This window comes from Acinonyx jubatus, chromosome B2 (genome assembly GCF_027475565.1).
Source record: "Acinonyx jubatus isolate Ajub_Pintada_27869175 chromosome B2, VMU_Ajub_asm_v1.0, whole genome shotgun sequence".
Taxonomy (NCBI): Eukaryota; Metazoa; Chordata; class Mammalia; order Carnivora; family Felidae; genus Acinonyx; species Acinonyx jubatus.
In genome coordinates this window covers 99,455,095-99,479,485 of record NC_069385.1, presented here as the reverse complement: position 1 = coordinate 99,479,485, position 24,391 = coordinate 99,455,095, and the positions used below count along the sequence as shown (strand labels likewise).

General features: G+C 40.4%; 1 protein-coding gene across 1 annotated transcript in view; it reads right to left on the bottom strand.

The window, feature by feature from the left end:
* Positions 1 to 24,391, bottom strand: part of GCLC (glutamate-cysteine ligase catalytic subunit) — a 50,145-nt gene that overhangs the window by 5,824 nt on the left and 19,930 nt on the right. Inside the window, exons 2-12 of the mRNA XM_015070134.3 lie at positions 19,399 to 19,511; positions 18,360 to 18,542; positions 14,756 to 14,869; positions 13,046 to 13,104; positions 12,803 to 12,936; positions 8,474 to 8,548; positions 7,654 to 7,770; positions 6,493 to 6,631; positions 5,927 to 6,039; positions 5,086 to 5,178; positions 4,683 to 4,787 (exon numbers count right to left, since the gene is read on the bottom strand). Coding sequence (XP_014925620.1) covers positions 4,683 to 4,787; positions 5,086 to 5,178; positions 5,927 to 6,039; positions 6,493 to 6,631; positions 7,654 to 7,770; positions 8,474 to 8,548; positions 12,803 to 12,936; positions 13,046 to 13,104; positions 14,756 to 14,869; positions 18,360 to 18,542; positions 19,399 to 19,511 — 1,245 coding nt within the window. The remainder of the gene's footprint in view (positions 1 to 4,682; positions 4,788 to 5,085; positions 5,179 to 5,926; positions 6,040 to 6,492; positions 6,632 to 7,653; positions 7,771 to 8,473; positions 8,549 to 12,802; positions 12,937 to 13,045; positions 13,105 to 14,755; positions 14,870 to 18,359; positions 18,543 to 19,398; positions 19,512 to 24,391) is intronic.

Here is a 24,391-nt window from a genome sequence, read left to right as displayed (position 1 = left end):
TTTTGGGCCAGTATACCTTACTGTTTCAATTACAATAGCTTTGTAATATGTCATCTTGGAATCTGGAATTGTGTTACCTCCAGCTTTGCTCTTTCTCAAGACTGCTTTGGCTATTTGGGGGAAGTTGTTGTTTTTTGTTTTTTGTTTTTTTTTTGTTTTTTTTTTGGTTTGGTTTGGTTCCATACAATTCTAGGGTTATTCTAGTTCTATGAAAAATACTGTTGGTATTTTGATAGGGGTTTATTGAATCTGCAGGTTGCTATGGGTAGTAGAGATATTTTAACAATATTGTTCCAGTCCATAAGCCTGGTATGTCTTTCCATTTCTTAGTGTCATCTTCAATTTCTTCCATCAAGAGTATAGGTTTTTCACCTCCTTGGCTAAGTTTATTTCTAGGTATTTTATTTTTTTTGGTTTAACTGAATATAAAATTGTTTTCTTTCTGCTACTTGGTTATTAGTGTATAGAAATGCAACAGACTTTGTATCCTGCAGCTTTACTGAAATCATTTATTATTTCAAGTAGGTTTTTCTGGTGGGCTCTTTAGAGTTTTCTACATAGTATCATGTCATCTGCAAATAATGAGTTTTACTTATTCATTACCAATTCAAATGCCTTTGATTTCTTTTTCTTGTCAACTATTAGGACTAGGAGGACTTCCAGGACTATGTTGACTAAGTCTTGTTCCTGATCTTAGAGGAAAAGCTCTCATCACCAACTAAGATATTAGCTGTGGATTTTCCATACATGGCCTTTACTATGTTGAGGTATGTTCCCCCTCAACCCACTTTACTGGGAGTGTTCATGAATGGATGTTGAATTTTGTCCAATGTTTTTTTCCTGTATCTACTAAAATAAAGATTTTTATTGTTCTCTGTTAATGTGGTCTATCACATTAATTAATTTGCAACTACTGAACCAGCCTGCATCCCCAGAATAAATCTCACTTGATTGTGGTGAATGATCCTTTCAATACGTTGTTGAATATAATTTGCTAATATTTCGTTGAGAACTTTCAGATTGTGTTCATCAAAAGGTATGAGCCTACAGTATCTTCACCTGGTTTTGATAATATAATGTATTTGGAAGCTCTCCTTCCTCTTCTATTTTTTGGAACAGTTTGAGGAGAACAAGTATGAACTCTTCCTTAAATGTTTGGTAGAATTCACCTGTAAATCCATCTGGTCCTGGACTTCTGAGTTTTTGCATTACCAATTCAATGCCATTAGTAGTATTTGGTCTGTTCACATTTTCTAGCTCTTCCTGATAGAGTTTTGGAAGATTCTGTTTCTAGGAATGTATCCCATTTCTTCTTGGTTGTCCAATTTGTTGGCATGTAATTTTCTGTAGTAATCTCTCATAGTCCTTTCTGTGATGTCAGCTGTTACTTCTCATTTTCTCTTTTACTTAACTTGTGTCCTTTTTCTTGAGGAATCTAAAGGTGTTTAAATTTCATTTATTTTTTTGAAAAGCCAGTTCTTGTTTCATTGATCTTTTCTATTTTTTTAGTGTCCATTTAATTTATTTCTGCTCTGCTCCTTCCTCCTTCTAACTTTGGGCTTTGTTCTCCTTTTTTTCTAGGCCATTTAGATGTAAGGCTCTTTGAAATTTTTGTTTCTTGAGGTAGGCCTGCATTGCTGTGAATTTCCTTCTTAGAACTGCTTTTTCACTCTGTCCCCCAAATTTGGACCATTGTGTAATTTCATTTGTCTCCACGTACAAAAACATCTTTATTGTCAATTCTTTATTTTTCCAATGACTTTTTAAGACCCTTAAAGTAGAGCTTTTAAAGTAGTACTTTATTTCCCATAATGAAATTTTAGGAGAATCTTAACATGTACAAGTTAAAGGGTCTTGTTGAACTAGGATGGATAGTGCCAAGTCTTTGATTACTGAGCCTGTCTCCCACACTCAATTTCTATTGTCATGTTTAAGATACATGACCTTCTGAATAATCTAGATACTTCTAGAAACATATCCAAATAACAGTCTAAAATTCCATCATGGCTACGAATGGGTTTTCTTTTCTAAAATTTTTTCTTAGCCTTGATCAAAGTTCATAAAGGACTATTTTAATTTTTGCTTTTCTGAATTTCTCTTACAAGTATACTGTACTACTGCACTTCAGATTCTCAGTTTGACTGCTTAGGTTTACTTTAGTCTTTTATTCTCATTCTCTGATCATATGGCCTGTCAGTTAGTGAGTAACAGACAAGGCACTCTAAGTGATTTACCTCCATGAATCCCACATGTTCTTAACAACAGCCGTGTAGCCCACTTCTACACGTGCAAATGGAGGCACGGTGATGGTAGCACCTTTGCTCAGCTTAAAAAGCCAGTAAGGAATACAAATGATTTATGAATTTAATGCTCATAATGCAGCCACATCAGAGACACCACACTACAGTGCCTTTAAATTTTTTTATGCTCCTTAAGAAATGTCTGCTATAGTTAAAGGAATAACAACAACAACAAAAATCTAACATTATCTTGGAAGAATACAGAAAACTGCTTTCTCTATTTCATTTAATACTTAATTCTCAAATTTTGTTGTTAGTTTCTTATTTCTACTATCCTTTAAAGGTCATTACCTAGCCCTTTGTTTTCCACACTTGTCCTTGTTTTAGGTAGGCAAACACCCTACACCATTATGCTGTTACTTTCTATCATCTGTTTTAGCTTTTTAGTAGAATAGTCTATTCAAATTTGTTTTTATCTTACTTTCATCATTTTATGTTCTCTGGGCTATACTGTCTTACCACTCTGAAGGTGGTTAGTCCCACCCCAAATTTTTGTTCATTAGCACTGGGAAGTTCTTCGTTCTTTTCCCATCCTTTTAAACTAGCAGGTTAGAAGTAAAAAAATCTTACTTCTATACTATTAGTTTTTCTTGCTTTGTTATGAAATTTTCTAAATGTCAAGCATTAAAGGATACCTACTATAAATCTCCTTCTACTTTCCCCTCAGTTGGTAAGAGTTCTGGCATGCTTTTAGCTCTAATAATCTATTGAGGAATAGCCTGGATTTTGAAGTTTGGGAAGAGAATTGTTTTCTTTACCTCTATGGATTCTGTGAACTTTTCTCCATCTCTTAGCATTTGATGTTGTAGATGAGGAAGGAGATCAACTAGTTTCTTTTCCTCTTGGTAGCTATCCAATCTGAATTCTCTCTCCTGTTCAAATGGTTGATTTCCTTCTTTAGGATTCAGAAATTCCTAGATTTGGGTTCTTTAAATAGTTGTTTCACCCTTAATGGACTCTTTCAGTCAGAGAAATTTCTATTTCTCTGACTACTGGATCCCATTTTTTATATAGATCATTTCTCCTAAAGTATTACAAACATTCAACTTTCCAGAGCAATTCTCCATGTTTCAGTTTTTCCATAATTTCCGTTTCTTTGTCATTCTGAGATAAATCTCAATTTGGTTTCCCAAATCATTAACTTGGATCTTCAGTAACATGGGCTCTACTGGTGAATATGTGAAGTTTTAAAAGTGTAGTTTTTTTTAAGAACTCTTCTCCAAATGCTCTCTGGTCCATACGCTTGCTTATTTTACCCATATGACTCTTCTCTAGAATTTTTTCAAGGGCACTAATTAGCATTTAAGAATTCTTCCATTTTTCTTTAATTAACTAGTTCACTGAGGAGAAGGCATTCTGTAAACCCAGCTGGGCCCTTTAAGGCTATTAAAAGTTACCCATTTTCTATGGACTTTCAGACATCTATTCATACTTGTTAACAAAGGCTTAGGCGGGTAGCTTACAGGGAATTTTCCTTATATGGGCTGATCCCTCTTGGCAGGGACACCCATATGGGCAAATGAACTCACACAATTCTGTGGCTTACTTTTGGCCTGGGCATTCAGAGCAGGCAGAGATAGGCTGATGGCCAAACTTCCCTCAGGGTGTGTGGGCGGGACAAGTCCCACCTGATGGAGGGAGTAGGCAGTGAGGTGGGAGCAGATGCTGAGTTAGGCATTTATTTCTTTCTTCCATGCTTGCTCTGACAGGGCTGCTATCCTTTCTCCTTTCTCTGGAAATAAAACCTCAGCAGACCCCTCACTGGGCCCAACCTTTCCCAGACACTTTCTGTGGCCAGAGACCGAGTGGCCCCAGAACCAAAGGTTTCTAGTTAGTTAGCTGCTGCCTCATGGCCTGAAATTGTTCCAAGGCTTTGCTGGGAAACTGCTTCCAGAGAGCTCCTTTTTTGGTTTTGTTGGGCTGAAGCTGATTAACTATTAGTAGTTTTTCTGATAGTTCCATCTACATTGTCCAGAAACACCTCCAGTTTGATTCCACCGACGTGACCCTTCCCTGCAGTTATAATATGGTCACCAAAGTGGCATTTGGGGGAAAATGAAATCAATATGTGGATTCTAACCATCACCCTGAATTGAAAGCCTCTATAAAAGTGGTTATTCAAAAGCAACCCCAAATCTCTTTCAAATGGGCAAAGGAGCTAGTGTTAGCACTTTGTTTTCGAGGAATCTCCACCAGTGCAGTACCAAAATCTACAGCCTAAGCTTAGGTTTAAAAGGAAAAGAGAATAGAGTGGAGGGAGAAGCATCTTATTCTAAATGGTGAAAATTCAAAATAAGGTCAGATTTAAAATATTATATGTAAACGAGCCATAGATAATCCACAGATACCTAGACTGATCACTACCCTCAAACACATTCTTACCTTTGATAGTGGAATGAGAAAATCCAGTTTGTATGAAAGGATCACTCTTGTAAGCAGCACCACAAACACCACATATGCAGAGTTCTCAAAGTCTGTTAACTGAACCTACACAAGCAGGAGCCCAGAAAAGTTATGGACCAACCACACAAACATGCTCTTCCCTACAGGCCCCTCCTCAGATCATGTCATTCCCAAGCCAGCTCCGACTTCCCCCACCCAGGGCTTGAAGCCGTCTGCCCACAATCTCTTCTCAGAAATCAATCCACCTTAGCTTTTAGACCTGCTTTTATCAAGCACAAACTTGATTTGAATGTCCTTCCAAGAACCTTTGAGAAGAGCATCAGAAGGGTGATGGGCAGAGGACGGGTATATTTAAGTCACTTCCTGCCCATGTGTATCTTACCTCCATGGGTCGGAATTCTACTCGCCATCCAATGTCAGAGTTTGGAGGAGGGGGCTTAAATCTCATTGTCTGCCAATTTGTGGACTGAATGTTCTATATAAAATCAAACAAACGGAAAATAAAACCAATTTTCCATATGTCCAGTAAAATATTAAGATGGTTTGGTCTTTATTAAGGGATGATTATTCACTGTTAATACCAAGTACTCTTTAATTTACAAATACAAAAAGGTACCATTTGAGATTTTCTTGGTGTGTGACCTGTTAGGTAAACAAACATTTAACAAAAGTTGGGTGATATGCTGGCAGCACAGAAATAACTGAAGCCATCTTTTCATGTGTCATGTTTGAATTTTTCACGTTTATGCAAGCAAGAGAAAATACTGAAAAAAATGCAGAACCAGAGATATAACCAGTCAGAATCCTAAAATAGGGTACTTTAAACCAATTTAAAATTTCTTAATTCTTTACTGCACTAGATAATGAAAGGCATAGGACATTTCTCCTATTACTAGCTGTACACAGGTACAGAAAATGACCTCCATCTTGGTTAGTGAAGTCAAATGCATTTAAAACAGAGGAGATGGGGCGCCTGGATGGCTCAGTCAGTTAAGCGTCTGACTTCGGCTCAGGTCATGATCTCGTGGTTCAATAGTTCGAGCCCCACGTCAGGCTCTGTGCTGACAGCTCAGATCCTACAGCCTGCTTCAGATTCTGTGTGTGTGTGTGTGTGTGTGTGTGTGTGTGTGTGTGTGTCTCTCTCTCTCTGCCCCTCACCTGCTCACACTCTGTCTCTCTCCCAAAAACAAACAAACATTAAAAAAAAAAATTAGAGGAGATACCTCAAAATGGTCTGATTCATTGGCATCATCCAAGTGTATTTTCTCTTCGAATAGAGTCAGTGGGTCTCTGATGAAGAGATGAGCGACATGCTGAGCCAGGAGATGATCAATGCCTGTCAAGAGATTACACAGGACTCCCATCAAAGCTGCAGGCTCCACCGTGTCTACGTCCAGTCAGGAGACAGGACAGCTCAGCAGGTGTGAAGAGAGGGCATTGAGAAGCTTAGGAAGTGGCTGGTTAGTTCGGTCTCTGTATGTCACCCACGGTTTTATTCTACAGACCCTGAGCACATGCCAGAGTTTTATTTGCTACTTACACAATGCCTGGTTGGGGCACTGGTGTGGACCTAGATACAGACCTCCAAAGTAAGTTCCTTTGCTAAAAGCCAAGAAGATCTCAGAATTAGAAACTTGAAACTTTAGGAACAGGCAGCCAAATAAGTAAGACAAGTTATAGACTTCACACCAGGAACAGAAACCAGACCAGGGGTCGGCAAAGAGTTGTAAAGAATTTTGAAGAACTAAAGGTGTACAATCAAATCTGGAGAACACGAGTGGCTACTCACCTTCCTGCAGCAGCTGTTCGTAGATTTCTTTATCAATTGTCAAGTCGATGTCATTGTATTTCTCCCCACACTCAGATAAATAACTGTCTATTGAATCATATCGGGATTTACTGATCCTATAGCTATTGTTCTTCAGTGGCTAAAATTGAAAAAAATATAAATGAATGCCATAGAAAATAAGCTCTGGAAATAATGCCCCAAATAGTTCTACTAAAATGATTTTTTATATATAACAGTTACATACAAATGTCCAACCTTAAGATCCTCAAATAAGTTAATCCTGAGAAGTTATTAGGGAAAATTACGTTTTTAACAACTTTGGAAGTAATTTAAGTAGCTGTTCTGATAGGATTTAAATATACTTTTTTTTCTTTTAATTCTTTCTAAGCTAAGAAAATAAATGCAAAGTTTAGAAGCAAACCTATTAATGTAAAACGAAGCTATTAAGATCATTTCTCCTTCACAGTTTCTCTCTCCTTCGGCAACCTGCTGAACAATGTACAAACGCTCACAGCAAGATGAGAGCAGTGGTATCGCAGTCCAGGTGGAGAACATCCAGGGTGCTCGAGAGGGCTTTACAAATCGTGCCCCGGTCCCAGTTCTGGAGATACTGGTGTATTAGATTGAAAATGGGCCTGGGGGACTAGTTTTAATCATGTCCATAGGTGGTTCTGATGCACACTCCAGCTTGGGAGAGGTGCACAGTCATATAAAACAAGAGGCACTAACCTACCCTTATTAGGTAAACCTATCCCCTTTCAATGCGGCAAAATAATCTTTGACAACAGATTCCACAGCAGAAATCTTCATATACAAAACATTCATGTAGCACCAAAAAGCCTTCTGGTAGTAGCAGCCCATCAGCACGGACTTCCAAAATATAGAAAAATAGCACTACTAGTTTTAGAAGAGGATGAAACAGATACAGATTTCAACAAGTGATGAAACCTCCTCACCCAAACCAAATCGTGTTTCCCACGTATTCACCCAACACAAACACTAGGACATCAAAGACAGGTTGATAACCTGTCAATCTCTTCCCATATGTGACTAACCCACTCAAGACAAAAATTTAAGGGAGACTTTCAAAATGGCAAATAGTTACAATAACCCCATTTTACCTGCTTGATTTAAAAGGCTATTAAGGAAAATCACTCCCACCTCCAGTCCTCTCTCCTCCCGAGTTCTATCATCTACAGATGCAGAAATCACTCCCCAGCGACAATCAATGTCTGACACATAGCCTCGGTAAAAAGGAGACGCAGCACTCAAAGCCATCTAAAAACAAACAAGAGTCAGCACCTGCAGGTTCAAAGTGTCACATACAAGCTGAGAAAAGCACCATGCAGTTATCTCTGGTGTAGAACAATCAGTTTATGCAACCCCTATGGAGTTATACTCCATCTGTCTGTACCTGCCTTCTCATAGTCAAAGACACCAGAAGAGACTCAAGTTCTTGGATTTGATGCATTTTATTTTAATTTTTTAAAAATGTTTTTATTTATTTTTGAGACAGAGACAGAGCATGAGCAGGGGAGTGGCAGAGAGAGAAAGGGAGACACAGAATCCGAAGCAGGCTCCAGGCTCTGAACTGTCAGCACAGAGCCTGACCCGGGGCTCAAACTCACTGACCGTGAGACCATGACCTGAGCCGAAGTCGGAAGCCTAACCGACTGAGCCACCCAGGTGCTCCGGGTTTGATGCATTTTAAATCATCCCCTCTCTCACATGAGAATGTGAAGGATGGGAGGGGGAAATGGCTGCAATCAAACTTAACACTTTAACCCTCAAATGTCTTACTAGCAACAGTAAACTCTTACAGCTTAGAGTCTTAGTCCATTAGCTCTGAATGTATATTATTTATGTCAGTTCATTTCTGAATGAAGTCTTACGTGAACTTCAATAGCACATGGTCAGCAAATTCTGCACAAGCACCCTCTAGACCAAGAAGCGTTTAAAGTAAGATGTCATTTCTACTTACGACAATTGGACAGATGGTGGCCAGCTGATCATAAAGGTATCTGGCCTCAGATATGCTGCAGGCTTGGAACGTTACCTGTTTAAGAATTGCAAGTTATTAACAACAACAAATCATGAACATCCTTCCCAAAGATTGCTCTGACAAGGAAGATGGCTGGAGAAGGAATAACATTTAATACAGAATGTTTTTAAAAAGTTGTCACGGTTGAATTTTGCCAAAATATGGTATTTCATCATGTTCACAACTAATATAAACAACCATTTCCTAAGTTAAGTAAGATTAAAATGTCAGGAAAAAAAAGTAAGACACTCGAGAAATAATGAGTTCAGCAAGGCATTTCCTCTTGTGCTGGCTCATTTCCCTCTATAGCTTTCCATTCACTTCAGTTATAGCTGAAGGGTTATATAAATTTGGGTACAAAAGGGTGGGTTTCAAAGTTCCCTGGCAGCAGTATAAAGTATAGCTTGGAACAGGACATAACTAGAGGAAGAGAAAGTTAGTTAAAATACTGCAACTAACCCGGAAGAACCAAGCACGGCTGGTGCAAGGGGCACACCCAAGTCCAAGCAGCCCCTGGGGGCCGGTGGGGTACAGATAACAAAAGTGTGACTCGAGTTTTGGCTTGGGTGTTCCTACGACAGACAGTGAGCAGAGGCACCAAGACACGATGGGCGTAAAAGGCCAGGAGCAGATAAAGAAGCCCTTTAAAGAGGTGGGGTCTCCAGGGCTGATGCCCAGAAGAAAAGTCTGGGGGTGGAGAAATAGGGAGAAGGCTCAGGTCACGTTCTGAAGATGGACAGGGAGCCCACGTAAGAGGGGCAAGCAGAACACTTAAGAGTAAGGCAGAGAAAAAACCTCACATGACTGATCAGCACAAATCTAAAAACAATTACCCGAAAGAAACCAAAAAGGTTCTGCCTGCCTTGGGGTGAGGAGCAGTGGAAGGAAGGGACTGGGAACACAAATCATGACTGTGTTAGCACATCCATATAAACTGCCAACTGGGAACAGCTTTCATGTCCTCTGTTATTTAACAATGAAAATTTTGAATTTCGTGTTGGTACAGGAGGTGATTTATGAGCTTAATCCTTGAGGAAGCAGCTGAGCGAAGATGTTTATTGTTATAATCCCAACCAGGTATTTCCCATAGTTCTAGCCAGGTCTCAGAGGAACTTCTGTTCGAGACTCACAGCCTACCTGCAGAATTCTATTCACGTCAGGGTGGTAACTAATTACAGAAAATAATTATTTAGACAACTTGCTGTAATTTCTGTTAATGATTCAATGCTGTATTTTAATTCAAATGTACTGGCAATTAATCAGTCACTACAAACTAATTCATCACAGACATCAAGGAATAAGCGTATCAAAGGTTAAAATAAAGATTAAGAGGGACTGGTAATTAGGTCACTCTTAACCAAAACAAGGGCAGTTTCTGCAATGTGGTGGGAACTCAGGAATCACCTTGTGCAAGGGAAGTATAAAATGGCAAGTGAGAAAACAGAAGACAGTAAGCTGAGTATTTAGACACTTCTGAGCTGGGAATCCCCACGAAAATGTGAGTTCTCTGAGGGCAGGGATGGGCCCTGCTGTTCTCTATTCCAAATGTGAAGTAAGGTGACACTTACCTGGTGCTTAATAAACATTTGTTAAATGAATTTGTGTATCTTGAAGGAAAGAGGGTGCTAAAGAGGAGACTACGGGGGAGTAAAGAAGTTTTATTTTCATAAAATGGTGAGATACTTAAAAAACAGGGACTCTAGAGACCACATTCAGATGGACGGAGATTAAAAATACCTCAATGTTCCCCAAGTGTTTTGACTGCTGAATTCTTCTGAATATGCATCCCTTAGTTTGTTTAGATCCTCTTTTGTTACTCTTGAGGTATAGTAGTGTGTGTCTGTTATTTCTATCTTTAAATAGATACAATGTAAGTGTTTTCTCTCCAGTTTTTTGACTGGCTTCTCTTAGACAGCCTGGTATATACTAGGCAACTCATAGGGAAATCAAGGGGTAAGGCATCCTTAAGAAAATTAGCACCTGGAACTCAATAGTTAAGTTACAACAGTGAAGTGACTTAGTTATTCTAAATCTATTTCGTAACTGGCTTCAGTACTCTAGAGCTATCTTCAAATCAAACAGGATTATGGTTAATGGCTTTAGTGGGGAAAGGAAAACAGAGTTCTTATGCCTTAAAATATGAATATTCAGTTTTGGCCTCTGGTGTCCTTTTAAAGTATCATATAGGAGGAGAAGAAATGTCACTAGGAAACAGAGGGGTAAAAAAGATAAAGTATGAAAAACAGATGTTGGAAACCTGAATCTCTAAAATTTATCTAGAACCCAGTTTTGAAGCCACCTGATTTTCTTAGAGGGGGAAAACCTAGCACTATGTACACCAACTTATTAAATGATTCCTGAAAAATCTTGACTCCCAAAGAGTCAAGAATCTGAATGTGGTTAAATGATTTTTTTGTTTTGTACAATTAAGTCTTCACTGACCTTTAAAAATTACTTTAAAACTTTTTCTGCTTTACTTTGCTAAGTTGTTTCTACTCTTCCACTTGAGAGATATAAAACAGGGTTTTCGGTGGGGAGGTATGGAATTCATCTTATTTCCCATACACCATACATGACCTGTGCTAACGACTTTTTAAGTGGAGTATTCAAAGTACGGTCTTGGACATGCCATCGAGAAAAAAGAAACCTTAATCCTAAATCCACAACAAAGCTTAAATTGGACGGAAAAGTGCATCTCCAGGCAATAAAAATGTTACTACCCACCATTAGAGCACATTTACTTGTATAGTAGTACAAGGGAAAGACCATCCTGGTGGAATGAAGTAATTGTGCTATCCCTGGCAAGGCTCCTTGGTTTCATATTAAACCAAGAAAAGGCAATCAGTACTCCCATTGCACTGACACAACTTTAAAGCCATGCACTAAACCCTAGATCTTAATGGTGCTCTTAAAAAACAAACAAACAAACAAACAAAAAACCTGGTAATTAAGACAGGAAAGCAGGTATACAGGCCAAAGTCAAAAGCTCCCTTTATGAAACGTGACCATTTGTAAAGAAACCTACTGGCCTATATTTGTTTGGAAGACACACTTTATACTACCTATGTAAGCCAGGAAAATCAGAAAAAAAAAATTATGGTCATGTAGACACATTTAGCATAGAACAATGGGACTCTGGCATTCAATTTTCATTCTCCATAGTTGTAAAAATAAGCACATCGGAGCTATATGTGCAAGAAGGTGCATGGCTATGCTGCAGCTGTTCAAGATGATGGGAATTCTGTGCTTTTGGCCTCTGAGTGCTAAGCAGGCAGAGTGGAGGCCCAGTGACCTCAGAAGGGGGCCGGGCTTTGCACCCTTCCAGGCCTCTAAGGACACCATTTCTAATCTTCAAGTAATCAGAACTGGATACAATCTCCTTAGACAATAACAAGTAGCCTCTATTTTTATTTGAAATTTTCAATTTGTGCAACTCCTAACTCCTGTTCTAACACGATTTTAAGCAAACGAAGGGTTATTAAAACAGCACTTCTGTTGACAAAAACAATGAAGTAAATACTAGCTTAGAGTCAGACCCAGAAGGGGCCTTAATATAAACCTTCCTGTTAACGGATAAGAAAACCAAGACCAAAAGAAGTGAACGGAGCTCCCCAAATACCTGAGGAGTAACAACTGAGACCGTAGTGCAGGCCCACATGCTGCCTGATAGGTTCTGTGCCCTCCCGCCCAGGTCCTTGGGCACAATGCCTGTGCCAAGGGCATCCACCATCTCGTTAGATCCACAGAAAGTTTTAATCAAGTAAACACAGAAAGGCTACCCTACCCCGTGTGACTTAGCCCGGGGCAAGACACACACAGGTGGCTAAATAGTTCTTTTTATGCCACTAGATGGCCTTGCCCGAATATGAAAATTTCAAGTCCAGACAGTCCTTCCCTTGGATCACAAAATCACTGGAGTGCATCCAGAGTTCATTTTCACAAACAGATCTGAATGATGTTACAAGCTCTAAGCCAGACCATCCATCACTAGAAAAGATTAGAGACTCATCATGGAATGCTTCACACTATAAATTAATTAACAATTAATTATATTTGCAGTAAACTGGAGATTCTGTCAATTCTCCATCAAGATAGCTACTAATGAATTTACTAAAATCACTAGTTTTCAGAAAGGCACACTTGGCTTTCAGTTCAACTTGATTAAAACGTTAACTTTTTTAAATGCACATTTATTAAAAAAAAAAAAAAGAAGTTAGTAAACAGAAAGGGACAAGGGCACACTGCCTCTCTGTATACTTGAAGCCATACCTGAAGACAGCAATTACCCATCCCAAATCCCATGGCATCCATGTAAATATGATCAGGCTTGGAAGCCCTTGCTGCCTCCTCATCCTCAGGAAATGTTTCCATAAATGGAGATGGTGTATTCTTGTCCTTAAATACTGTATTATTAAATTAAAAATAAAAAAAGGGATATGGGTGAGATTCCAGGATGAAACAACAATTCCACAGCTGTCTCTCTCCCACGCTATCGCCTCACTCTGGACTTACTTGGTACATTGATGACAACCTTTTCTCCTCTCCTGTGTCGGATATTTCTTGTTAGGGTACTAAAACAGACAATCAAACGTCAAGAATCGGTTACCTAAGAACATCATGTACAAGAAGAATTTGATCGTATACAAATAAACAGAACGAAACCCTCCCTCAAACTAATTCTCTGAGGCAATCCTACTGAATATTTATGTGGATCAAGATACTCGAAGGGAATGTTCTGTAAGAAGGCTCTGCGGTCACACCACTTTTTCCGCCTCTTGCTCGAGAATGCCGTTCTCTTCCCTGTTCAACCCTGGGTTCCCCAGTTCCCTGTAACTTACCAGATCAAATTCAAGTGTCTGGGGTATGCCATGGTCTGGTCTCACTGTATGTTACCGTTCCCCGTGTTAACTACAAAGACGCCAAACTTTAGTACTCACTTTCCCTAGGCATCTCTGGAGCCCCAATACCTTGGTACTGCCCTACCCAAACTGCAACATTAATACTTCTCCTCTAGACCCAGAGTGTCTAATCCAGAAGCCACCGGGTCCACTGTGGCTACTGTGCACTTGAAATGTGGCTAGTCCTAATTAAAATATGGTGTAAAGATAATATACACACCGAATTTGGAAGACTTACTACAAAAATAAAGAGGTCTTATCAGTAACTTTAAAGTATTGGTTACATGTTGAAATAATTTTGGATAATTAAAGAAAAAATAAAGTCCATCTTTTTTACTTTTTTCACGTGGCTATTAGAAAATTTAAAATTATATCTGGGGCTGACAGTATGATTCTAGCAGACAGTGGTGATATAGCCTCAGCATGCAGGCCACCTCTTTCACGTGCCTGCTGTGATCCCCTCAGTCAGAAGCATCCTCTTTTCTCCAAGGAGGGTCTCTGGTGCATCTACCTTTTGGCATCCAGCATCATCTACCTTTTCTTGCAGCCGAGTATCTTTATTTTCCCCTTGGCACAATATAACACTTGAAATTGGGAATTATGTCTATAAATCTGTTTTCCCCAAAAGTCTCTGCATATAGCAGATGTGCAGACCTGTTAAAGGAGTGAACGCTGACAAGTCCCGTGGTTCCTGCCTATAGGTGAGGAGCCTAGGTTTAGGCTGTCAGAGGAAACTCAAGGTACAAAGCAAGATCTGACGAGTGTGGGCCCTGAAGCAACTTAAAACCCAGGAATGAAACTACAAACAGACCTAGAAGGTAATAGAGCAGAAGGTACAGAGTTGTACATATTTTGCCTCATTCTGAAGGTATACTGAGAGGAGTAGATCACTTAGTTATTTCTACCTTTTCTGTCCCTCTCTAAGAGAAAACTTCCCCAAACAGGCATTTAAGGAACTAGGATTGAAAAGAACCTGCACATTCAAGAAGACAGTGACTTGAATGTGGATCAAGATATTCTGATGGAATGTTCTCTCAGCAGGCTCTGCAGTAACACCACTTCCTCTGCCTCTTGCTCAAGAATGCTGTCACACACTAAAGAAGCGAATCGCTTTAAGATGACTTGGAAAATGGGCAAGTCAGCCGGGTTCTGAGCAGCATCAAACAACCAACCAAATGCACATATGCCCGCTGGCTTCTCTGGTTAGTTACAAGAGGAGCCTGAACTCTTAACTGCGACAAGAATTCTGGGAAGGAGCACCTTACTCCTAGAAGGCATGGTAAGAGTGAGGCACATCTGCATTCATTCGCAGAGCCATACTCACCTGAAGCGGGGATGCTTGTTTATGGCTTCATCAGGAAAGAAGAGGGACTTGGAAGCTCCTCCTTCGAGTGGATTGGGTTTAAACTCTGGCAGCGTGAACCCAGGACAGCCTAATCTACAACAAATCAAAGAACTAAGTAGGCAGGATTTGTCTTCAAAAGTTAATGGTATCTCACCATCACCGCACCTGTTAAGAACCACGCCTCTCCATGTTACCCGCTAAGGAAAGTCAGCACACGGACAACATGTAAATACTGTGCTTTACAAACACCCCCTCGGCACTTGGTCTTCTTCAGCATCATCTTTTGTGATTGCAGCCCTTTAGTGACTGTATTAGAGACCTTTCATCCACCTGCAATCTCTACAGAGCTTATTCACCTCCACCCATCTCTTCACTTAATAGCAAGGACCAACAGCACAGAAGTCCCTAGGCTACATCATATCAACTGTCATGGGTTATGGGTTCCCCCTACACAGTTTCTGAGATGTCTTCCTTTACTAGCTCTTAGGTCTCGGATTGTCTTTTGACCCCTGCACACCACCACCACCCCCAACCTGTTGATAAGCTTTGTTCAAATATCGTAGGGCTCTCATGTTTTTTGCCTCTCCAGGTCACCTCACGAGTCCATCATGATTAGGTAGTATCTAGGGGAGCCTTTGTGGCTCGGGTCATGATCTCACGGTTCGTGGGTTTGAGCCCCACGTCGGGCTCTGTGCTGACAGCTCGGAGCCTGGAGCCTGCTTCAGATTCTGTCTGTCTGTCTCTCTGCTCCTGTCCTGCTCACACTCTGTGTCTCTCAAAAATAAACATTAAAAAATTAAAAAAAAAAAAAAAAAGATTAGGTAGTGTCTCTACAGGTGCCCCCATCCACCCCTGAGATCGCCCTCTGATATCTGAAACCCAACCTTATTATCTTACTTGACCCAAAGAAGAGCTTTAATTCCAACGCAAAAATGAAGCTCTGTATTTATCCCTAGAGGTAAAGCTCAAATTCCACATCAACTGCAGTGACACCACCAGTTCCTCAGGTTAAGAAGTTTAAGGTCATAGTTAAGTGTGCTGCTCTGAGAGAGGACAAAGACTGACAGTTCGTGAAGGCAAAACAAGGCAGGCTCTTGTCAGGGCTTTAGATCAGTGGTAGGAAACTTTTGGCCTTAGAGCCAAGACTAGCCCATGCCTTATTTTCAGCCCCTAACTTTTTTAAAATAAAGTACCCGCTGGCTGCCCACATCCGCCTTGTGAACAACAATTGAATTTGCTGATCTTATCTGGGAAACAGTTTCCAGCTTTCATGAGGGTTCCTGAGAATTCTTGCACCTATGTGCATTCTCTACTATGAGCCTGCAAACTCAGGAAAAGTCCTGTAAGAGTGGCAAACTTCAATCTTGGGGATTCTTAGCCAACCAGAATTAGGCTGAATGGAAAGGACAAGGAGAATGTGTCTGGCAGGACAAGGCAATTAGAACTCAGATCTTCAGACTCCTATAGCACTGCTTTTCTTCCAGACCAGCACCATCCATTAAAACTCTATGCCACAATAGGAATGTATGTCTGCACTGTCCAATACCCGTGTGTCCCACGCATGTGGCTAGTGAGCACCTGACTTGAAGCTAGTGTGACTGAGGAACTAAATTTTCCATTTAAGTTGGCTTAAATTTAAAAATTCACTTGGCCACTGTTTGGGCTTCGAGATCCATGAGATTTTGCCTCTTTACAGAGAGAAAAATCACACTATTTACACTTAAGAAACCAAGTACTCCTTTCTCTCTTGACCCCAAAAGAAAACTTTCCTTATCGTTCATTCACTACAGATATAAGGTGAACCTTCTACAACTAAATAATAATTGTTTCGTTTAACAAATCCAAAAATGCCCTATCAAAAAATGTATGATGAAGCTTTTTTAAAAAAAAATCCATTTTTGGAAGAAAACTTATTCTTCTGTCCCAACTCTCCCTTTATAACTCCTACTGCTTTTGGGATAACAACTCAAATTCTCAGTTAACCTCATCTGGCCCCGCCAACTACGTGCCCAGGCTCCCCTTCACCTGCAGCACCCCGGTCCCACCGGCTAGCCTTCTTTTGGTTCTCTCAAGGCTCCGTGCTTTCCCCATTCATCCTGAGACGTCTACCCACTCACTCTGCTCCCTCTTCCTAGGCCATCCTGCCCCTCCTTACTCCCAATTCCCAACAGGGCTTTGGACTTCATTCCAATCATCAGCACCCCCCCGCCCCCAGCAGAGTCCACCCAACAACCTCGTCCCGGTCTCTGTTCCGTGTCTTTTCCTCATGGCACTGCCTCGACTTCATGTTCGGTGGATCTGTAGGGATTTGATCACTCAGTCTCCGCACAGGTAAAGACTCTGCCGTTTGCATTTATGACTGCATCCCCACACTGCATGGGTCTGGCACGGAGCAGGCACTCAAGTATCTGAGTGACGGGCACAGTCGTGATTTTTCACCTCCTCAAAATTCTAGGGCAAAGGACCACGCCAACTCTCTTCCAAGCAAACCCGTCCACCCTCCTTCAGCTAGGGATTTTCTTTTGGCAGGGAAAGAGGAGCGGCCTGCATAATGGCACGAAGGAATCACAGAAAACAAGACGTCCAAGTTGTTTAAATAGAGTTTCAACTATTTCTATGTTAAGATGGAGATTTTTTATAAAGAAAATTCCTATTCAGCATCCTTCTGAGACCAGTGATAGGATTCAGAATGCCCATGTTCGTTATACTTTTATCAGGAAAAAAAGGGAGGGTATAAAGATAGTTCTAAGCGTTCCAGTCCAAGGAAACCAATCCCTAAACAAAGCTCTTTTGAACTTTGAGGAGGTAAGCACACTTTGCCACAACCTGACAGATATCTAGCATAGATGAACCAGATTGACAATTTGGTAGAACTGCATTCCTAAGCAGAACTCCTGGGTTTAATTTTACGCTATTTATAGACCTCCTTCTATGCTAGGAATATAGCTTCACCGTTTATTATTCACTTTACTCGATATTTACTTTTATGAGCTTTCAGCCACAACTAGATTGGAAGACAAACTGTAAATTGCCTTTTCATCACAACACTCAAACATGGCCTGATGACCCCCTCATTCATAGTTAAGATGGATCAATAGTGGACCAGAAGCGCTGATGCCAGCCCTCCAACAGGTGACCCTCCAATCACCACCAATATCACCAATCGCTAGTGGGTACACAGGTTTGGGGAAGCAACTGTCAGAGTTGAGTGAGAAGAGCACAGGATAATCATCAGAGACTCTGCTACTCTCTACGGGGTCAGAACTGCGTGGCAGACATGCTGCTCCTACCAGCCGGGCTGGGGCTGGACTCTGCCACAAGGCTATCAGCCACAGTGGTCCCCACGGTCATGCCCACTGAGGCCAGACCAATGCTCTCACCACAATGCTCTGGGCCACCACCCACCAACTGGAACTGGCATGCAATTTTTGCCTGCAGCTCTCACATTACAGATTCTATCAAAGTATGAACTGTCTGTAAAGTATGAGAACTGTACAGTCAAATGCTTGGGTCATGATTTGCTTTTTATAAGCTGAAGCTCTGAACTAACTATCTGCTGGGGCATGTTAATATAGGAACTAACCTGGGAAATGAAGTTATTGTGCAAAGAGCCTGATTTTCTCCTAATAAAGAGGTCGCCTCCTTCCGGCGTTTTCTCATGTTGTCTTCAACTGTGTTGAACTCGGACATAGTTCCTCCGTACGGTTGTCCAGGTGTGCCCTCAATCATGTAACTGCCATACTCTGGTCTCCACAGGGTAGGATGGCTACAGAAGAGGGAAAATTCCATTCCATCATATTTTGCTGCTGTCAATTTTTAGAAGTTTTTAAAAAGTCAATTCAAAAAATTTAGAAACCATTCAGTATAAATGAAGCTAAGAACTCCTTCACAGTTCCCAAAGGCTGGTAATTCTCCAGAGCTCTTTAACCATGTAAGGGTTATAAGTACTGGACCCAAAATATTTTTAAGTAACTGAGAACCACACACAGGGCAATCACTGTCCAAGACAAGCTAGTCCACTTTGCAACAAAGGAGAGGAAGCCTTTGGCCTTAAGGGCTCTTTCAGTTCAATGCTAGACTCCAAACTCAAATGCTGCCTCCCAAAATCGAGTGAGCAGAAAACTGAACTGGAAAGTACATGCCCCTTAACCTCTTTGCCTACTTAAGGAAATAATGCAAAAACATCCCGCCAGCCAAATACCCTCCTCTGTAAGCTCAATCTGGCACCATGGTTTGTGATCTCAGTAACACTTTGTCAATGGTTTGTTGTTTTTGTTTTTTCTTGTACATTTATTAATATTAAAGAGGTTTTATATTGAGCTCATAGTTCTAAGTGCTTTATAATACGTTAAGATATTAATGTCCATACCCTACATGGAAAGTATTATTATCCCCACTTTACAGGTGAGGAAACTAAGGCACAGAGAAATAACTTGTGCAAGGTTGCACCCAGCTATGAAGTAGGGGAGCCAGGATTTGAATCCAGACAACTTGGGAGGACCAGAACCTGTGCCCTCAACTACTATGCCACCCTGTCTCCTATACATCTGAGGAAAGATTCTATTTTAATAGTTCTATCAGTTTCAGAAACACTGTAACAATCCTTCAGTTTATCAGCTTACTTTGGGTTTGTCCTTTCCCCCTTTTCTTGTAGAGTTTCAAGAACTTCTTCTCCAGACAGGACCAACTGGACTCTCTTATTTTCATGATCAAAAGACACCAACATGTATTCCACCTATTGAAAGTAAAAGAGAGATTAACCTTCTTCCAGACTCAGGTTCAGTGTGACCTTTAGGAGAAGGCAGGAAAATCAAGGTTGGAAAGGGCCCACAGTAACTAGAGACCGTCACATCTGCTTACACTGCACACAATGAGTGTTCTTTTGCATAATATGAAAACCTGGAGAAACTCGTCAGTCAACAGTGGCACTGTTTGAGGACAAGAACTTTTTCCCTAATTATTTCTTTCTCCTGCTCTATTTAATATGCTGAACAAAGGTCAAGATGCCCATTTTCACAGACTGCACTTCAAAAGAAGTATTTCAAAGCTAAGATTCTGTAAACCTCAGTTACACAAAGAAGCTGCATTTTAAAATTTATTTCCTCAAATGGCTTACTGAAGTGAAGGTAAGTAGTTATCTGGGCATTCTAATCATGGTAGATTAATAACCTGCCAGTGGATAAGGATAAATGGAACTGTAAGTCCCACTATTGGAGAGTTAATTCATAATCATAAACACATCAATATGGAGAGGTTATTTTAGGAGTTTCAACAATTTACTTTTGGTTTCTCATGAGTAACTTAAGACAACTTGCCCACTCTGAAACCATACAAAATTTACAGTGTAAGGTGCACTACTGCATTGATAACACCACCTGGTGGAATTCTGATAAAAATCAGGAGTTAAATACCAAAGTAGGTCTTTTCTGGGTGGAGTACAAATAGAGCATGCTTTTGTTTTCCTGAAAACACATGCTTTAAATTATGATAGTATAAATAGTGAAGACTATGAATCACAATTTATGGTTGAAATAAAACATTACCTGTATATAAGTGAAAAGGTATGGAATCAGATCATACAGGCAAACACTTGAGAATACCCTCTGCACAAGATACCAAAACAGAGAAAAGGTAGGAAACTGGTGCCCACAAAGCATACTCGGTTGGCAGATGTATTTTGTTTGACTTATTAAAAAAAAAAAAAAAAAAAGGAAGCAACAATACATCCACTATCTCCACTATCTACCTGACATTTGACATGCAAATCCAGATTTCCAGCCTTAAAAACAAATGTCCAGGGGCACCTAGGTGGCTCAGTCGGTTAAACACTTCAGCTCAGGTCTTGAGAGATCTCAGGGTTCCTGGGTCCACGCTGACAATGCGGAGCCTGCTTGGGATTCTCCCTAACCCCCCACTCCCACCCTGGGGCCCCTTTCACGCATGCATGTGTGTGCGTGCTCTCTCTCTCTCCGCCCCACCCCCCCAAATAAGCTCAAAATTTTTTTTTAATTTAAAAAACAAAAAACTCCACAAATGCCCAAAAGCCCAGTATTGCCCTTTTGAAGGGCAGGGTATGAGCTCCTCTCCTCGGAGGGCCATGCTCTGGTCTGCAGTGGCCTATTCTCTTTACTTATTATGTGTACCTGCCTGGCTTTGGAAGGCATTTCAATCAGGCGCCCCATCACAGACACAGTAATGTTCAACCGGAGACTGTTTTGCACCTCAGCTAAGAGATATAATTATAAAGGAGGAAAGAATGTTAGTAACCATAGGAAATAGCCTAGCAGGTTTAAACAACACACTTTTGAACCAACTTTTATTAGTTGTTACTAGGGACTGAATGTGCTCCACCCAACCCCTACCAAATTCATATGTTGAAGCCCTTAATCCCCAATGGGATAGGATTAGTGCCCTTATTAAAAGAAATGGAAAAGATCACCTCTCTTGCTACCATGTGAGGACACCGCAAGAAGGCAGCTATTCAGAAGCCAGGAAGAGGGCCCTCATCCCAAAATGACTCTGTCCCGACCTTTCACAGTGGACTTCCCAACTTCCAGGACCATGAGAAACAGAAGTCTGTTGTTTAAGCCACCCAGGCTGTGGTGTGTGGTACAGTAGCCTGAACTAAGATAGCAGTTTTATTGATGAGTTTAAGTTCCCATTCTTGTTTTTGTATTAGAACATTTTTAGTTCAAGAAATAGGTAAGACTACTTGGCTTAGCTACATGAAACAGAAATGTGAAATCTGCACTTGTAGGATCACTCAATGTCAAATTCCTGAAAACTGTGGGCGGCAGAATCTGAAACTGCTCCCATATTTAAGCACAGGTTTTCAGATAGTTTCTCCTTCCTCATCAGCAAAGAGCTGATGGAATAGGAAACTAAGTCTCAGGATAGATACATGAAAATATCCTAAGTAAAAGACACAAATTTACCTTTAAATGAGCATAATGAGAAAGGATATGCCACGAATTTTCCTACGCAGATCCAACCTCCAAACCATCATTCAAAGTAGGCATCATCACCTATTTTACAGATGTGCTAAGATGTGCACAGAAGCTGAGTAAGCTTGCCCTAGACCACAAATGTCAGAGCAGATGTGAACCCAGCCTGCCTGGCCTCCAGGCTCAGCACACCTTGCTGCTAGGACTATAGAGGATGCCAATCTTGGTTAGTGATGAGAAGATTTTTAAAGAATCGTTATAAGCTATATGAGGCAGGGACAGAATAGAACACTGGCTGAAAATATAAAAAATGGATTATGACTCAATTTTATGAAGTGGACCTGACATTCTACCATAGAAGCTGAAACATCACAGGTACAGTTACAGATTTAAATAGATGCCTCAGCCAATCTCTTAGGCCCAGGACAGAGCTTCTGGCTCTATGATGCCTTACTAACTCTCTCAGGAGTCTTCCTACTTCAGTACTTCCTCCTTTGATCACTGGCTGCAACACGTCTGCAAGGCATCATCTGCTATCTGGGTTATCTTCTTAACCAGATAACATGTTTCCTGTGGGACAGATGAAGAGATACCTCCTAGCTTACTGGGTTCCCATCATTTATCTATTACCAAAGTGAGTAATAACTTTTGTATCTATGATACAAGCTAAAGTAGAATAAACTCTGGTTGGTTTCCTAGGTTTGAAATAATTGAAATCCTTAGTTTTCAAAATCACTCTGAGGCCCTAAGTTTAAAGCATGGGAATGACACTCAAGAGCAAAAAGCTCAAACTTGGTCTGAGTTTTAAATATCAGCCAAATGGATGACATTTATAATGCTTACAAAAGAAATGCTCCTTAATTAAAAAATAATCATCCATGATCTCATTAAGTGAATGAAGCAAACACATCAGAATATTTACCAAATGGGGGCGCCTGGGTGGCTCAGTCAATTAAGCATCCGACTTCAGCTCAGGTCATGATCTCACAGTTCAAGCTCACAGTTCGAGCTCCCTGTCCAGCTCTGTGCTGACAGCTCACAACCTGCTTCAGATTCTGTGTTTCCCTCTCTCTATCTGCCCCTCCCCAGCTCGCTCGCTCTCTCTGTCTCTCAAAATTAAACATAAAAAAAAAAAAAAAAAAAGAACATTTACCAAATGAGAAAAAACAAACAAACATACTTTTGGATAAAAATCAAAGATCAGTTAGAAGCCTGAAGAATTTTCTGAATGTTTTTCAAACTCAAATTTAGGGTGTTCTGAAGCAATCACCCCCTATAGTGGCTTTGATTTTCCTGCGTCAGTGCTCAGAATGGTTCCTTCAGCTCCTAGTTTTATCTTTTTTAAAATCTTCCTCGAGGGGCGCCTGGGTGGCTTGGTCGGTTAAGTGTCCGACTTCAGCTCAGGTCATGATCTCACAGTCCGTGAGTTCGAGCCCCGCATCGGGCTCTGTGCTGACAGCTCAGAGCCTGGAGCCTGTTTCAGATTCTGTGTCTCCCTCTCTCTCTGCTCCTCCCCTGTTCATGCTCTGTCTCTTTCTGTCTCAAAAATAAATAAACGTTAAAATCTTCCTCGACCCACCTCAATACACTTAAGTTTATTTGTAATTCTAGATCACACAAGCAGTCAAATAATTAACTCAGTCTCTCCTAACAGCCAAACTAGAGCCAAAATGGAGTTTGGTTCAGTGAGCTAGCTGTTCAGTTATAATAAAGTCAAACAGTAAGGCAATGCTTTCCCAATGTAAAATACCTAAAGCCACAGTGACTTTATTATTATCTGGACTTTGTCCCCATCTTAAACCCTTTCTGCAAACAAAGAATGAGAGTAAAAGACAAAATCAAAGAGAAAATAACAAAACAGGATACAGAAGCCCTTCTGAATACAAGATTCCAAGGATTAAACTGTACCAGCTTCCTAACTTTGAGTAGCATCTAGGCTGTGTATTCAGAGTTACAGCAACATCTATGTACACCGCATACATACACAATTCCAAGATATTGTAAGTGGACTGCAGAGTAATTCAAATTTGTGTAATCAACATATTTGGAAGTAGCAAAAATAGCCATTGGGCTCTATTCTCAGTACACAGATTACAACTCCCTAAATGTAACTTAGGGACACTGCTACTTGGTACCCATTAGTTATCTTTTTAAACGGGGGGAGAAGAGACACAATAAAAATAACCAACCACTATGTAAGATGCTTATTTTAAAATGTGCACTTTTTCTATACATTAAAAATTTTTTAATTTCATTGTGAAAAAGGCTAAATTTTATCCCACTAGAATAAAAGCCACTAATACCTCTGAGCTGTTGAATCAAAGACAAAGGCACATTCAAAAGACTATTGTGTAGTTTATGTGTTATATAGTGTTGCTAGGAATGATCTGAATACAATAATCCACTAGTTATTCAGCGCAGGTTTGCACAAGCACGAGGTGCTTTATGTTCATCTAAAATTAGGCCAAGAAAAGTAAAGAATCTTAATTGAGGGTGATGTAAGTTCTCAGGACAATGCTGAATATATAGTCGACCGTTAAGCGATCATGGCATCAGAGTTCAAGATAACAATAGTAACTGTTAATATAAATATATTCAAGTTTTGTAGGATTTATGTGGTCTTTAAATGACATTTACCACTAGTTTAAAATAAATGTCCTTTGTAAAAAAA